Source organism: Myotis yumanensis, unplaced genomic scaffold (assembly GCF_028538775.1).
Source record: "Myotis yumanensis isolate MYYU_CA2020_CCGP unplaced genomic scaffold, mMyoYum1.0.hap1 SCAF_1, whole genome shotgun sequence".
Classification (NCBI taxonomy): Eukaryota; Metazoa; Chordata; class Mammalia; order Chiroptera; family Vespertilionidae; genus Myotis; species Myotis yumanensis.
This window is the reverse complement of record NW_027223752.1, coordinates 79,096,987-79,114,253: the sequence shown is the minus strand read 5'-3', so window position 1 is coordinate 79,114,253 and position 17,267 is coordinate 79,096,987. Positions and strand designations below refer to the sequence as shown.

At 37.0% G+C, this 17,267-nt stretch overlaps 1 protein-coding gene across 2 annotated transcripts in view; it reads left to right on the top strand.

Annotated features, from left to right (window-relative positions):
* KATNBL1 (katanin regulatory subunit B1 like 1) overlaps nucleotides 1-15,798 on the top strand; it is a 42,223-nt gene extending 26,425 nt beyond the window's left edge. For both annotated transcript variants that reach the window (XM_070425602.1, XM_070425611.1), the window contains exons 2-10: nucleotides 1,304-1,434; nucleotides 2,327-2,367; nucleotides 6,808-7,087; nucleotides 9,542-9,660; nucleotides 11,033-11,083; nucleotides 11,173-11,262; nucleotides 11,598-11,687; nucleotides 12,922-13,015; nucleotides 14,364-15,798. In XM_070425602.1, the coding sequence (XP_070281703.1) occupies nucleotides 1,318-1,434; nucleotides 2,327-2,367; nucleotides 6,808-7,087; nucleotides 9,542-9,660; nucleotides 11,033-11,083; nucleotides 11,173-11,262; nucleotides 11,598-11,687; nucleotides 12,922-13,015; nucleotides 14,364-14,396 (915 nt within the window). In that variant the 5' untranslated portion in view covers nucleotides 1,304-1,317 and the 3' untranslated portion in view covers nucleotides 14,397-15,798. The remainder of the gene's footprint in view (nucleotides 1-1,303; nucleotides 1,435-2,326; nucleotides 2,368-6,807; nucleotides 7,088-9,541; nucleotides 9,661-11,032; nucleotides 11,084-11,172; nucleotides 11,263-11,597; nucleotides 11,688-12,921; nucleotides 13,016-14,363) is intronic.
* Nucleotides 15,799-17,267: the final 1,469 nt, after the last annotated feature.

Genomic DNA, 17,267 nt, shown 5'->3' with positions numbered 1-17,267 from the left:
AGGATTTAGCTTTCTCAGATCTGCCAAGTCATTTATCACTTCTGCTTTGCCATTTGCAAAATGTTGTTGCCATCATTTCCTCTTCTTTATCTTTATGGGTTTTATGTGTTTAAAAACTTTTTCTGTAATTGTAATGGGATCTCAGGGAAGAGTGGAAGTGTTTAGTCTATTTTTAAATGTCTCTCTTCCTTGAAAAAAAAAAAAAAAAAAAAGCCTTGACCAGTGTTGGTTGTTCAGTTGGTTGGAGCATTGTTCTGTATACCGAAAAGTTGCTGGTTCAATTCCTGGTCAGGCCACATACCTAAGTTGCAGGTTCAATCCTGGATCGATCTCTCTCTCTCTCTCTCTCTCTCTCTCTTTCTCTCTTTCTCTCTTTCTCTCTTTCTCTCATCCCTTCTCTCTAAAGTCAATAAGCATATCCTCAGGTGAGGATTAAAAATAAAAAGTTTACCTCATGAACAAACCCTTTATGATCTAGATTCTGCCTATCTCTTCCAGCCTAATTTCTCACTGTGCTGTAATCCACCCCCAGCCTAAGCTCCAGTCACATGCATCTGCTTAAGATAATGCCAGACAAACTATGTTACTTCATTCCTTTCAATTCTGCACATGCTGTTTGTTCTTTAAGACTTTCCTCAGTGAAATTTTGCTCACTCATATGCATGCCCCTTAGTCAATGCTTATTGTTGTACTGTAGTTATTTATTTACTTTTTTAAAAGTCTCATCTGAGAGGTTTCTTACCCTGGGGTACATTGGATTATTTTTTTTAAATGTAGAAGAAAGCTTTGGAGAACTAGCTACAAGAATGAAAGAAAAATGTAAAGGTTAGGCATAAACAAGTCAGATATATATAGTTTGATTTTGGTTCCTCTTTCTGCTGCTTGGGGTGGTATATGTGATTTGGTTCCAAAATTTTAGGCTTCTGTAGATTTGGATGCCATAATTACTACTACTATACACATAGACTTGATTTCATGACCTGTAAATTTAAATTTAACATATGGCTAGTGATATGAAAAATGGGGAGATTGACATTTTGTGGTGGGCCAAAATATATGCCATGTTATTATTACTGGTAGTGTCTAAAAAGAATGAGAACAGAAAGAATCTTAATTTCCTGCAATGCCCTGCTCTGTATTTAAGGTTTTTAAAAGTGTGTAAATTAGAACTATGTTCTCTGCTTTACTTATAAGCCGTTTTTACATAGTGAGCTGTTTTGTATTTTTATATTTGTATTAAGGAAATGATCAGGCTCTTTTGCTTTTTGTATTTTCCATTTATTCTTTTTATTTTGTTGTCTAGGTATTTAAGAGATTATGGCATCTGAAACCCACAATGTTAAAAAACGGAACTTTTATAATAATATTGAGGATCATTCCATTGATCGTCCTAGAAAAAGGATCTCTAATTTCACTAATAAGAACATGAAGGAGGTAAGTCCACAGTTTCTAGGTAACAAGTAAGACAGTATTTTAGTCTATTTAGACTAAGAATACTATGACAGAATACTATAGACTGGGTGGCTTTAAACAACAGAAATTTATTTCTTACAGCTCTAGAGGCTGGGAAGTTCAAGATAAGGCCCAGACAGATTTGGTGTCTGGTGAAGGCCTATAAATGACTGTCTTTTCACTGTGTCTTACATGGTAGAAGGGTTATGAGAGCTCTCTGGGGTCTTTTATAAGAGCAGTAATCTCATTCATGACCCAGTCACTTCCCAAAAGCCTTGCCTCCTAATAGGATTTCAGCATGAATTTTGGGGAGACACAGGTTTTTCATTTCCTCACAGACAATTTAAACTATTAGGTGTGTGGTTAATTCTGGTTAAATTATTTAAAAAACAAGAGGTACCAATCCTGTTTAACTTGCCAGAATTAAGTAGAATTAATGAAATATTGAAAACTTTGTATTCTGAAAGCTCTAAAAAAATTTTGGACAGTATACTGTTCTGATAGGATATAATTTTGATATTTTAGTTTAATATTAAAGAGGAATCTTAAAAGTGCTTTTTGGTCACCATTTTAAGGCATATCAGCACTGATATAATTTCTCTTAAACCACATTAATATTCAACTTATTAAGTACCCTGTAAATATACCGTAATATGTGACGAGTGGCATAGAAAATAGGGAGATAAGATATATCAAAAACATCTCTATACAATGTTGTTGTAACTAATGATTGAGATAAAGCATTAGAACAGAAAAAACTTTAATCTGAAAAACTTAACTGTTGAATCTCAGATTTGTTAATATCAATCACAAAGTTTACATAGCTTTATTTAAAAACTTAAATGTGCTACAACCATCTATTTTAATTTTTTAGGTTAAGAAATCTCCAAAACAGTTGGCTGCTTACATAAATAGGTAAGAGCATCTTTAAAGTTTGTGGGAAACAGCAAATGTTGAAAGCTGGATAAGAGTAAAAATGGTGCCCTAACAGGTTTGGCTCAGTGGATAGAGCGTTGGCCTGTGGACTGAAAGGTCCCAGGTTTGATTCCAGTCAAGGGCATGTACCTTGGTTGTGGGCACATCCCCAGTAGGGGGTGTGCAGGAGGCAGCTGATTGATGTTTCTCTCTCATCGATGTTTCTAACTCTATCCCTCTCCCTTCCTTTTTGTAAAAAAATCAATAAAATATATATATTTTTAAAATGGGGAAAAAAGTATTCCCTTTTCTTATAATAATTAACTTATTCTCAAACATTTCCTTTTTGCTAGTCACTGTACTAAACACATCAGTATTATCTTTAACTAGAGGCCCAGCGCGCGAAATCGTGTGGGACTCCAGACCCGCAGCGCCACGAGACCCGGATCCATCAATACACCTCCTGGTGACCGGTCATTTGGTCATTATGGTGTTATGGCATTACGACCACTGGCCTTTTATAATATAGACTAGAGGCCCGGTGCACAAAAATTTGTGCACTCGGGGCCGCGGGGGGCCGGGGGGGGGGGGGTCCCCCAGCCCAGCCTGTGCCCTCTCGAAGTCTGGGACCCCTCGGGAGATAACGACCTGCTGGCTTAGGCCTGCTCCCGGGTGGCAGAGGGCAGGCCCAATCCCTAAGTGCAGCCCCTGGTCAGGCTCAGAGCAGGGCCGATTGGGGAGTTGGGGCACCGCCCCATCATGCACAGAGCAGGGCGGATCGGGAGGTTGCAATGCCACCCTCAGTCACACTCAGGGTAGGGCCAATTGGGGGGTTGGGGCACCGCCCCCTGTCACACTCAAGGCAGGGTCGATGGGGAGGTTGCGGCGCCACCCCCTGTCACGCACAGAGCAGGGCCCATCAGAGGGTTGGGGTGCTGTCCCCTGTCACGCACAGAGCAGGGCCCATCAGGGGTGTTGGGGCTCTGTACCCTGTCACGCACAGAGCAGGGCTGATCAGGGGGTTGAGGAGCTCCCCGCTGTCACTCACAGAGTAGGGCCGATAGGGGAGTTGGGGCACCGCCCCCTGTCACACACAGAGCAGGGCGGATCAGGGGGTCGGGGCGCTGCACCCTTTCACACTCAGGGCAGGGCCAATGGGGAGGTTATGGCTCTACCCTGTCACACACAGAGCAAGGCCTGTGGAGGGGGGTTGGGGCGCCACCCTCTATCACCCACAGAGCAGGGCCGATCAGGGGGTTGGGGCGCCGCCACTGTCACACTCGGGGCAGGGCCGATGGAGAGGTTATGGCTCTACCCTGTCACACACAGAGCAGGGCCCATGGGCGGGGGGGGGGGGGGGGGGGTTGGTGCGCTGCACCCTGTCAAACACAGAGCTGCAGGGCAATCAGGGGGTTGGGGAGCTCCCCCCTATCAAGCACAGAGCAGGGCAGATAGGGAGGTTGTGGCCCCACCCCCTGTCACACACAGAGCCGCAGGGCGATCAGGGGGTTTGGGCGCTGCTCCCTGTCACACTGATCCTGGTGCCGGGAGGCATATTACCCTTTTACTATATAGAATAGAGGCCTGGTGCGTGGGTGGGGGCCAGCTGGTTTGCCCTGAAGGGTGTCCTGGATCAGGGTGGGGGTCCCCACTGGGGTGCCTGGCCAGTCTGGGTGAGGGGCTGAGGGCTGTTTTCCGGAAGCGAGTGACTGAAGCTTCCAACCGCTCCTTGTTTTCTTTTTTCTTTTTTTATTCTGGGCCAGCTTTAGCTCTAAGGCCTCGCCGCTGAAAACATCGATACAATGTTGCTAAAGCCCGGCTGAATGAAAGCCGGTTTCTGGGCTTTTGTTTATTTTCTTATTTGCAACATAGTAGATAGTTGCTTAGAGTTGCAACTGAGAGGCCGGAAAGTGAGGCGGGGAACGTTGGAGTCCGTAGTCACTGAAGCAAGCCTCATGTTCGCTTCCAGCTGCCTTGCTGCCGGCCGCCATCTTGGCTGACAGTTAATTTGCATATACTCACTGATTAGCCAATGAAAAGGGTAGCGGTCGTACGCCAATTACCATGTTTCTCTTTTATTAGTGTAGATACTTACCACAGTCCTACTGGGTAGGTTTCATTGCCTCCTAACAATTGATGAGGAAAACTAAAGATTAGAGAAGTTAAGTGATTTGTTCAGGATTATGCACCCAGAAAGTGGTAGAAATGACATTCATTCTCAGATCTACCAAACTTTCTAATAAACCACTGTTTCTCAAAGTGTGATCTGAGGACCCTGGAGGTTCCTGAAGCCCTTTCAGGGAGTTTTTGAGGTTACTATATTCATATCAATACTAAGATATTATTCACCTTTTTCATATTTATTCTCTTACAAGTGTATAGTAGAGTTTTCCAGAGGCTACATTTAATATCACAATAGATTGAATAGAGAAGGAAATAATGAGAATCCATCTGTCTTCTGTTAAATAAGATATTAGATATTTGTGAAGATGTAGAATAGCGCCATTCTCTCACTAGGTGTGTGTGTTTGTATGTATGATTTTATAAAAATATTCTATGTGAGCCCTGCCGATATGGCTCAGTTGTTTGGGAATCATCCTATGCACCAAAAAGGTTGCTGGTTCAATTCTCAGTCAGGGCACATGCCTGGATCCCTGTTTAAGGGAATTGATGTTCCACTTTCACATCAGTCTTTCTCTTTTTGTCTCTCTTCCTCTCTCTCTAAAAATCAATAAAAATATTTTTTTAAATCTGTTAATCAGTAACAAGTCTATTATTTTTAAATTAACCCATTTTCTCAGTTTTAGTTCCTAATACAGTAAGTATCAATAAATATTTCCCACATAAAAAAATTATTTTGAGACCTCAAGAATTTAAAAATTTTTTAAATTAAATATTTTGGGGTGAATTGGTTAATAAAATTATATAGGTTGGTTTCAAGTGTTCAATTCTAATACATTATCTGTATATTGCATTGTGTGCTCACCACCCAAAGTCTATTGTTCTTCCGTCACCAACTCCCTTTATCCTTTACTACCTTCCCACCCGCCCCCCTTTTCCTCTGGTAACCACTATACTGTTATCTATGTCTATAGTTTTGTTTGTTTGTTCATTTGTTGTTTTCAGTTTTATATCCCACATATGAATGAATTCATATGGTTCTTGACTTTTTCCATATGACTTATTTTGCACAGCATGATATTCCCAAGATTCATCCATGTTGTCAGGAATGGCGGTATTTCATCTTTTCTTGTGACTGAGTAGTATTCCATTGTATAAATGTACAACAGCTTCTTTATCAAATCATCTCTTGAAGGACATTTCCGTTGTTTCCTTATCTTCGCCACCATGAATAATGCTGCACTGAACATGGGAGTACATATATCTTTTAGAATAAATTAAGTTTTTAGATACCCAGAAGAGGGGTTGCTGGGTCATAGGATAACTCTATTCTTAGTTTTTTGGGGAACGTCCATAGTGTTTTCCATAGTAGCTGTACCAGTTTACATTCCCTCTAGCAGTGAATAAAGATATCTTTTTAAAAAATATATATATATTTTATTGATTTTTTGCAGAGAGGAAGGGAGAGGGATAGAGAGTTAGAAACACTCATGAGAGAGAAACATCGATCAGCTGCCTCCTGCACATCCCCTACTGGGGATGTGCCCGCAACCAAGGTACATGCCCTTGACCAGAATCGAACCTGGGACTCTTCAGTCCACAGGCTGACGCTCTAGCCACTGAGCCAAACTGGTCAGGGCGAATAAGGGTATCTTTTTCTCTACAACCTCTCCAACACTTGTTATTACTTGTCTTGTTAATAGCCATCCTAACAGGTGTGAGATGGTATCTCAATGTAGTTTTGATTTGCATTTTCCTAATAGCTAGTGAAATTGAACATCTTTTCATATATCTGTTGGCCATTTCTATGTCTTCTTGGGAGAAGTGTCTGTTCAGGAGACTTCAACAATTTTTAAGAGTGCAAAGCATCCTGAGGCCAAAACTTTTGAAAACCACTATACTAAACCATGAGATGTGTTCTTTTGTGGTTTCTTATTCAAATAAAATTAAGTATACTTTAACTTAATAAAAATAAACTTTAAAATATTCAAATATGTATAATTATTTGTCACTTTGTTAGAAAAAGTTTAGGTGATTAGAAACTGTTATAATTTTCTTCCTCCAAAAATGGCCTGTAATATTTCATTTTAAAACATCTAGTTATTATGCCTCTTTATTTTCATTTGGTATAAAGTATCGTCCTGTTCATTGCTTTTCAGATGGTTTGTAATTTCCCTCTTTAATCTAAAATTTAAGATTTTTTAAAAATTCTGTTTACTTTTAATTTTACTGGATTGTAATCACTAAATGTGGCCTATTAAATCTTTCTGTTTAAAAACTTTTAAAGGTTTTCATGTGGATCTTTTTTCATTTTTACAGAACAGTTGGACACGCTGTTAAAAGCCCAGATAAACTACATAAGGTGATCTACCACAGAAAGAAAGTTCATTATCCTTTTCCAAATTCTTGTTTTAAAAAGAAACAGTCCCCTAGAAGTGGGGGCTGTGACATGGCAAATAAAGAAAATGAACTGGCTTGTGCAGGCCACCTGCCTGAAAAATTACACCATGATAGTCGAACATATTTGCTTAACTCCAGTGATTCTGGTTCTTCACAGACAGAAAGCGCATCATCAAAATACAGTGGGTTTTTTTCTGAGGTAAGTTAAGTTTGTAAACTTAACTTTATTCTTGCTATACTCTTGTTTTTTTTCTTTGCCATATTCTGCTATTTGAGTAATTGTCACCCATTGAATTCAGATTTATTTGAATGATCGTAACTCCTGACACAATTTTCCTGATTAACCAAATTTGATTCAGTAGTTTATTCCATTTCTCTTAAGTTAGTGATATCTGAGGTGACTTCAAATGATTGACAAGCTGCTGTAAATACCCAAAATGACAGGTTGGCCAGTAGAGATTTAAAGGAAGGTAAAAGGAATCTTGCTTACAAAGTAGACCACCAGCCTGGCTGGCGTGGCTTAGTGGTTGAGTGTCGACCTATGAACCAGGAGGTTACAGTTTGATTCCCATTCAGGGCACATGCCTGGATTGTGGGCTTGATCCCCCATGGTGGGCATAAAAGAGGCAGCTGATCATAGATTCTCTCTCATCATTGGTGTTTCTACCTCCCTCTCCCTCTCCCTTCCTCTGAAATCAATAAAAATGTATTTTTTAAAAAAGTGGATCACCAAAACCAGTTATTCAAACACATTTTGTTGGGCTCTCAAAATTACCTAGTAGAAGTTTTATTTTGGCAAACCTACTAAGGTATGCTGTTCTTCTGGCTCTGGCAAAATTAGTTATTCGAATAGGCTCAAGGGAATTTTGAGGGAATGATAAAAACATTCTAAAACTGGATTGTTATGATGGTGGCACAACTCTGTAAATTGGTTATAATGATTGAATCACATACTTTTTTTTTTAATATATTTTATTGATTTTTTACAGAGAGGAAGGGAGAAAGATAGAGTTAGAAACATCGATGAGAGAGAAACATCGATCAGCTGCCTCCTGCACATCTCCTACTGGGGGTGTGCCCGCAACCCAGGTACATGCCCTTGCCCGGAATCGAACCTGGGACCTTTCAGTCCGCAGGCCGACGCTCTATCCACTGAGCCAAACCGGTTTCGGCTGAATCACATACTTTTAATGGATGAGTTTTATGGTCTGTAACTGATATCTCAAGAAAGTCGCTTTTTATAAGAATCATTTAAAAAAATGGTTTAATAAAATTGGTAAACACACATGAATTTATAATAATTATTACTTGTTTATTGTATATGTTGTAGAAAATAAACCCAAAGGGAAAAATTATCCATAATCTCAACATTTGGAAATAACAGTATTAAATTTTATTTATTTATTTATTTATTATTTTCAAAATAAATTTTTATTGATTTCAGAGGAAATGAGAGAGAGAGAGAGAGAGAGAGAGAAAGAAACATCAATGATGAGAGAGAATCATTGATGGGCTGCCTCCTGCATGCCCCACACAGGGGATTGAGCCCCTAGCCTGGGCATGTGCCCTGACTGGGAATCGAACCGTGACTTCCTGTTTCGTAGCTCGATGCTCAACTGCTGAGCCATGCCAGTTGAGCTTTATTTATTTATTTATAACAAAGCAAAACATTTTTTTTTTCACTCTAAGAAGGATTTTAACAGAAACAGTATACCTGAATGACACGTATATGTGAGTTTAAATTTAAGAACAATATACACTACACAATGCATAATTGTTATTAGTGTGTAACATACTATGGGTGAACTAAAAACGATTTATTTTATAAATTATTGATATTTAAAAGAAAAATGGTAGCAAATAAGGGAAAATACTGGTAAAAAAAAATAAACAGGTCCTAATTGTATTCAGATCCTTTGTTTACAATGCTCAACTGTAATTTATATATAGGCAGTCCTCAGGTTATGTCGGACTCGATGTACGTCATATGTCGTTTTGTGGTTACATTGCCATCTCCCATTTATTTATAAAAAAAAAAGTTCCATCATTTCGATGTATGTACACATGTTTTTTATTATTTGTTTACCACAAGTAAAGATCAGGAACTGTTATCTTTCTTTTAAAATTTTTTTACTGTTTCACTTCATTACTGCTGTGTATGTGCTCCATGTGAGTGATGTAGGTGCTTATGTAGGTGGGTTCCGACTTTCGCGTTATGTCCCACCATAGGAGTGGATCTCTTATGTAACCTGAGGACCTACTGTGTATTTATTTATTTATTTATTTATTTATTCATTTATTTATATGTTTTGTGGGTAAGTAAATGGAGTCACCTTTGTATAATTTTTTTTCTTTTTAATTTTTATTGAATTTATTGGTGACTTTGGTTAATAAAATTGTATAGGTTTCAGGTGTGCCTATAATACATTATATGTATGTTGTATTGTGTGCCTACTACCTCAAGTCAAGTCTCCTTCCATCACTATTTATCCATCACAATACCTTCTTCTATCTGCCCCCACCCTCCTTTCCCTCTGGTAATCACCACCTTTGTATAATTTTAAAATATGTCTACCAGAATAATTTAATTAAGAAAATTATTTCATATCATGTTTCAGTGTGCTTTTTAAGAACTTAGATTATTACCTTTCAGGTTTCTCAGGATCATGAAACAATGGCACAAGTTTTGTTCAGCAGGAATTTGAGATTGAATGTAGCCTTAACTTTCTGGAAAAAGAGAAGTATAAGTGAACTTGTAGCTTATTTGGTGAGGTAAGTGTGACCTTTTTGTTCAATAAAAGTAATTTCTAGTATGCTATTTAGAAGTGCCTCTTCTTTTTTGTTATTACTGGCTAAAATTTTAAACTTCTATGTTTAGCTTCAATAGAAACAATATAGTTTAAATTACATTCAATTCCAGTCTAAGAGTAACCAAAATAAAGGAAACCATCAATTTTATCAGACCAAATAAAGCTGTTACCTTCTCTAAGATTCTTATCCATTATACCAAGAGATACCAGTATTGAAGAACTAAACCTTTAAGAATCCCCTTTGAGTAAAAATTTTAAATATTACCTTCTCAAATGTTACCTTAGTGAGGCCTTCCTTTGCCATCTTATTTAAAAACTAGAGGCCCATCACAAAGAGATTCGTGCAATAGGCCTTTCGTCCCCTGGCTGCTGCCACCGGTTTTCCTCTGGCACCCGGGACCCAGGCCTTCGCTCCGGCCGCAGCGGAGAAGCCAACCCTCTTCAGTCTTCAGTCTTCAGTCTTCGCTCCGTGCCTGCATATGCAAATTAACTGCCATCTTTGTTGGGTTAATTTGCATACTCATCCTGATTGGCTGGTGGGCATAGTGGAGTGACACCAATTGCATGTTTCTCTTTTATTAGTGTAGATATACATTTCTTTATTCCCTATGTATCCTTCTGTTTTATTTTTCTCCGTAGCACTTAACTACCGTCTGCATGTTCTATATATTTTACTTGTGTATATGAGTAATAGAGGCCTGGCGCACAAAAATTGTGCACTCGGCAGCCTGGCCTATGCCCTCTCGCAGTCCAGGAGCCCTTGGGGTTTGTCTGACTGCTACGGAGGCAGGAGAGGCTCTCGCCAGCTGTGAACCCGGCTATTGGCTGAGTGGCATTTCCCCTATGGGAGCGCAGTGACCACCAGGGGGCAGCTCCTGTGTTGAGCATCTGCCCCCTGGTGGTCAGTGTGCATCATAGTGTCCGGTCATTCCGCCATCGGTCAATTTGCATATTAGCCTTTTATTACATAGGATTGTCTGTCTCTGCCTTCTCCAACCCACCTCCAATTCTCTCTCTCTCTCATACACATACTAGAATGCAAGTCCTATCTCTTTGTTTACTGATGTACCCCCAGCATCTGGCTAATAATACACACTTGGATTATTTGTTGAATGAGTGAATTTCTCAAAGGCAGTGTGAAGGTCCAGGGAGCGGACTTAAGCCAGCAGTCAGACATCCCCTGAGGGGTCCCGGACTGCGAGAGAGCACAGGCTGGGCTGGGGGACACCCCCCCACCACCACCCAGTGCACAAATGTCGTGCACCAGGCCTCTAGTATGAAAATAATTGAAGAAATGATTTCTCTAAGTAATGCTATTCTTTTTGTACCCACAGGATAGAAGACCTTGGAGTGGTGGTGGATTGCCTTCCTGTGCTTACCAATAGGTAAAAAAAAATATTTTTCAGAAAATAAATTAGTTTAAAAAAGACAAATTATGACCTATTCATATTTTTATGACTTGTATTTATTTTAGTTTACAGGAAGAAAAACAATACATCTCACTCGGCTGCTGTGTAGACTTGTTGCCCCTTGTAAAGTCACTACTTAAAAGCAAATTTGAAGAGTAAGTGCTGATCTGAATCTCAAGTCATTTTTCTTTTTCAATAGTATGTGCCCTGGGAATGCATTAGTAGTAGATTGAGCTCCATAAAACATACATGGTTTCTCTTTTTAAGTTGCTTATAGTCCAGTTAGGAAAAGAATATGAAATGACTAAAGACAATTACAGAAGCATCTATAAACAAGTTATATAAAATACAGTTTTGTGAAATAAACGTTTAGAAGAGGGAAAGGTCAATGTAATATATGTGTTGGGTTATTTTTGAGTAGTGGAAGTATTTTTTTGTAAAGGCTTCTTAGATGAAAATATTTGAATTTTGTAACAAAATGTCATTTCAGATATATAATAGTTGGTTTAAACTGGCTTCAAGCAGTCATAAAAAGGTGGTGGTCAGAACTCTCGTCCAAAACAGAAATTATAAATGATGGGTGAGTATACCTTTAAGGATAACCTTATGCTTCTAAATTATATTTTATTTTACTTTTTTTTTTTCCAGAAAAGCAGTTGGATTTAACTAGGTGATAATTTTATTCTGTGATCATCAGTATATAATATTCTCTTTATTTTCATGGAAATATTAAATTGGGATACTGTTCATATGTGAAAATTATACATAGAAGTTGAATTTCAGAGCCCAGTAACCTCTTCTTCTAGCAGAATCCTGCTCTTCATTTTAGAAGGAAAAAGTATAGCAGTGATTTAACTGTTGTAATGTGTAAGAGAGAGTCTTTAGTGGAATAAGTAATGAGGCTCAGGAATGGAGGTATCTTGCAGAGTCCTTTGGCTACCTAGACACTAACCTTAGAATCCAATTCTAAAAACTATATTAAAATCATCACTAGAGGCCCAGTGCACAAAATTCGTGCACGTGGCAGGGGTGGGGGGGCGTCCCTCAGCCAGGCCTACACACTCTCCAATCCAGGACCCCTTGGGGGATATCCAACTGCCTGTTTAGGCCCGATCCCGAAACTGGCAGTTGGATATCCCTCTCACAATCCGGGACTGCTGGCTCCTAACCGCTCGCTTGCCTGCCTGCGTGATCGCCCCTAACTGCCCTCCCCTGCCAGCCTCATTGCCCCCTAACTGCCCTCCCCTGCCGGCCTCATCACCCCTAACTGCCTCTGCCTCAGCCCCCACCACCGTGGCTTTGTCCGGAAGGACGTCTGGAAGATGTCTGGTCTAATTAGCATATTACTCTTTTATTAGTATAGATAATTTGAGTATTGCAATTAGATTTAGTATTGCACTTTGAATATTGCAATTCTAAAAATTATATTATAGTCATCATAATTTGAGTATTGCCTTGCTGTGAAAATATGTAGGTATTCTACCAAATGAATAAGATTATTATGAAGCTACTAAAAGTATCTCCCAATGGGCTCCTTAAAGTTTATGGTTTTCTTTTTAAACTCTCAAAATGTCCTACTTTATACCCAACAACAAGTTGACTATTAGTAAATGCTTCATGCCTAGTATTCCTATCTGCATTAACAAATACCTTTAATTTCTGTGATTGGCATGTACTATTTTAAAGAGTTGCCTGACTTCAGTAGTATAATATTCTCTGATAAATACTTAAAAAATTTAAAACTATTTTCATTAAATGTATTTACTACCAAAGTTCATATCATATTATATTTGCATTTTCTTTTTTCCTTCTAGAAATATTCAGATTTTAAAACAACAATTAAGCAGATTGTGGGAACAAGAAAACCATCTTACTTTGGTTCCAGGATATACTGGTAATATAGCTAAGGTAATCTATATTTAAGCTTAAAAATTTAAGGTTTAAATCAATATTTAAGCTTAATTAAAATTTAGAAGTAATATGTTAGTATTATGCATTTATAAATGAATTCTTTCAAATCTTGAGGTAAAGTAATTCAGTACTATTCAGTAAGATCTATAGTCAATTTCATATTTGCAAATGCTTATGGTCTTCTGGGTATGAATGTGACTTTGATAGGGAGCACAAAATTATCCATTGAATGTGTTTGATATACAGCCACAGAAATAATGTGCTGGAGGTTGTTTAATGACCTAGTTCCAATCAAAGAAAAATATTTGAAAAAGTTAAAAATCCAGGTAAGGAAGGCATCTGAAGATTAAGTGAGGAATACAATTAAATAGTCTAATTAAATGGTTTGGGGTGTTATATTTTACTTGACTATTGCTAATATCATGCTCTTTGGGAAAGTACACTGTTCAAATCACAATATGAATTGGATATTGGTCTTTATTGATTTATTTGTCTCTTAAAGGAAAAGGTACATTAGATTTTAATATTTAAACTCCAGAAAATATTGGTATATAGAACACATATAATTGCAGAAAAAAGTCATTGTTAAATGTTTCCACCCTTTTACTGAGCATATTGCTATCATAAATGGGCATTAGTCAGAAATATAAAATTGTTTTTTAATTTAAAAAATATAATGTACTGAATAAGAGGATTTATGTTATAGACTTACTTGTAAAAATTTTCTTGGATACTTTTCAAGGAAAGAAGCAAAATGATCTACCAAATGTGTCTTACCACTGTGTATAATTTAACTGTGTAGAATTTTTAATGATTAAAATATTATAAACAGATATCCGTTTCCCAGAAGTATTTTTATTTTCTGACAAATAAATCAATAAAGACCAATGTCAAATTCATATTGCGATTTGAACAGTGTACTTTCCTATTGAGTGATTAAAAGTTCTGTGAAGTTCCTTAAGCTATGATATAAAAAAACCTCTTTTACAAGATAAAACACTCAATTGTAATTTTCTTAAAGTTAGAAATCAGAAAGATAGGCTATCATCAAACTGAAAGAATTGTGAATGATTTAATGATCTTGCCTAGTTATAAAGACAGAATTGCTTGATCACAAGAACCAAACCATTTACTCAGCACTTAGCAAACATTTATTGAGCCCTTGTTGTGTGCCAGGCCCTGTGCTAAACAAATGCAGATTAAAAAGTTGAGTACACCACATCTTTTACCCTCAAAAGGTTACAAAGGGAATCTGAGGCAAATCAAGTGACAAAAAGGGAGAAGAAAGAGGTTGTGTATATATGTGTTTACTAGCTAATGAAATGTTTTTGTTTTATTTTCTAAGGATGTAGATGCTTATTTATTACAGTTGCATTGAAAGACTTCATCTACTAAAGAGCATTTGGTTATTCAAAACATCCCTGGACTATATGATTTCCAAACAAGTCTCATTGGAGAACTGTGAACTATGAAAGAAATCAAAACCGTTTTCTTCTAAAGCCACATATGAAACCAATAACAAAACCCTAGCAATCTACTTCACATTGAAGTGGAAAAATATCCGAAAGGAGCAGCTTCAACTTTAATAAGGTGAAAGTGCACTATGAAGATTGTTCACCTTTGCTGCTTTTGGGATTTACATGGTTACTTGGCAAGAACTACTGGATCTTAATGCAATCCTTCATAAGAATATACTTTATACTATGTGAAAAAATAAGACAAAACTTATTACTAGGAAAAGCAAAGACCAATCATTACTTTTTTTAAGATTGTGTTTTATAAGAAAACACTCAAATGTGTGCAGCTATTTTCTTATGTTGAAAGACTTTAAAAGTTTTAAACATCATAGCAAATAATACTAAAAGTTTTTTTGTCCACACTGAGATACTGTGTAAACAAAATGCCTTAATTATTAATAAGCCAATGTATATGATACCAAGATCTGTTTTAAAAAAAGTAAAACCAACCATGCTTCTGGCATGAAAGTTATGGAATTAAATCAGGGGTTTCCATTCATGTGGAATATTGTTAAAACTTATTCCACACCATCTTTAAAACTTGAGAATATGTTTAATATCTCTGAAATCGTTTTGCCAGAATCGTCATGTCATGTATGTATGTGTTATTCTTATATAAAAGAAAGAGGTGAATATGTATTTGTATGTGTGCTTAGTTGGAAATGTTCATAGAGTTGGCTAATTTATATTCACTTTCTACTGTATATAGATTTCTAATATTTTCAGTTCTGTATCATTTAAGCTTCATTTGAGTAAATTTACTAAATATTTCCATTTTTTGCTTTTTAAAAATCTGGTTTTGTATGAATTCTAATTGTTTTTCACTACATTATGATTTAAAGAATTATATACAATGCTTTAGAAGTGTTTACAGTTAGTGCTGACCTTATATTTTGAGTTCCAATACTTTATATTACTACCTCCTCCAATGGTTGGTATGAAATGCCAGCAGACTGTATGAGGTCTTTTTTTTCTTAATACCATTTTTTTGGTGTCAATGACCCCACTTGTGTAATGTCTTCACAGCTGTACTTTTTAGCCTGTCTTGAGAGTGATTGGGCTTTAAATACCACTATTGGTTCCTACATCATCTCATCTTGAATGAGCCCGAGCAAAGATTTTTAGTATCAAATTTCTGTGCAGTAATCCTTCAAGCACTTGAATGTAAGCCTTTAGCATTTACCCAATTAGTGACTACTGATGTGAATCCTAAACAAGCATTTTTATTGGTTTAAAAATATTAAAAATGTTCTCTTTTACTGAGTTCTCCTTTTGTGTAGCTATATTTCATATAGCTGTGTATTCTTCACAGTAGTAATTGGCTATTTTCTTAAATCTTTAGGATAATTTCAGAGTACTGCACTCCCGTGATTTAAGAGTTGAGTTATTTAAGAACTCATTTTTCAGGAGGTGGGAATTTGAATCGGAAACCTGCGTCATCTCTGTGAAACCTTAAGATGAGAAATATAACCTTTCTTTGTTCCTGTTTCTTTAGTTATCACTTTATCTAACAGTTTGAACCAGTTAACTCAGAGCATGGTGCTACTGAGGCTAAGGACAGGAGCTTTACAGGTTCATTCATTTTACACACATACACAGAACTATTCATAGTTACAGACTGCATCTTTTCTTAGGTATCTGTCTCACAACTTCAGCTTTTGGTCACAAGGAAGATGGTGTGTATACTTAGCATAAACCCTTCACCTCAAATAGAAAGATATCTCAAATAATTGGTATATGTAATACTGTAGACTTTGAATCTAATATTTAAAACAATATAATATTAAAAATAATAATATCTAAAATACTGTGTTATTATAATTTTCTCTGGTAAGATCATTGACTAAACAATATCTTCTAAAATTAAACTTCAATAAATCAAACTTCAGTAAAAATTAAGTACAAATGAAACATATTAAGAAAATGTACTACCTCGTTAACACTGAGTTTTTGTGCCTAACTTTGGGTTTGTTGAAGGAGAGTTGATACTCCATTTTATTTACTTGGAGCTATATAAAGCAGCAGTCTTTAGCTCACAAAGATTATTCAATACCCACACATTCCTAATTCTTGGCCTTTGCAATTTGCCTTAATACCTACCTCTCACTGACTGAGTTATGATTAGTATTAGTTGATTTTAAGATTCTTGATAAAAGATATTAGATAAGTAAATATTACTGAACACTTCTGTTGCTATTAAGCTCTTAACATGCTATTTAATCAGAACAGTGTTGATATCCAGAAAGAGCCAAAGAAAGTGTTTATAAAGTATTTTGGCTGTTGTATGACCTAGATTAGGATGATCCCTGTCTGTCATCACTCATTTGTGGCTGTGCTGCTAAGCAGTACACAGAACTGAGGGACTACCCAAGGTTTCTATGCCTTACTACCTCTTCTACCTTTTAGGTTTTCTGTACTGAACTTTGCTAACTTTGCAAGTCTAAGGACAGTTTATTGAGGTGATAGAGGGTTATAATCAAGTAATTTCTTTCTACTAGAAATAAAGTGAGTGGATTTTGTAATAAGTGATCATGATCAGAAAAAGGGTTAAAAGTTAGGAAGCAAGCATTATCAAATGGTTTTAAAAAATAATCTTTTGGCAGTAATTTTAAAGGTAATTGACAGATTATTTACCTGAGTCCTGAGATGTGAGGATTTGGATATCTATCTACTTTGGAGAATCATTAATGTCAGCACTAAAGTCTAAGGGCAACTGAGGAATTAAATCCTTA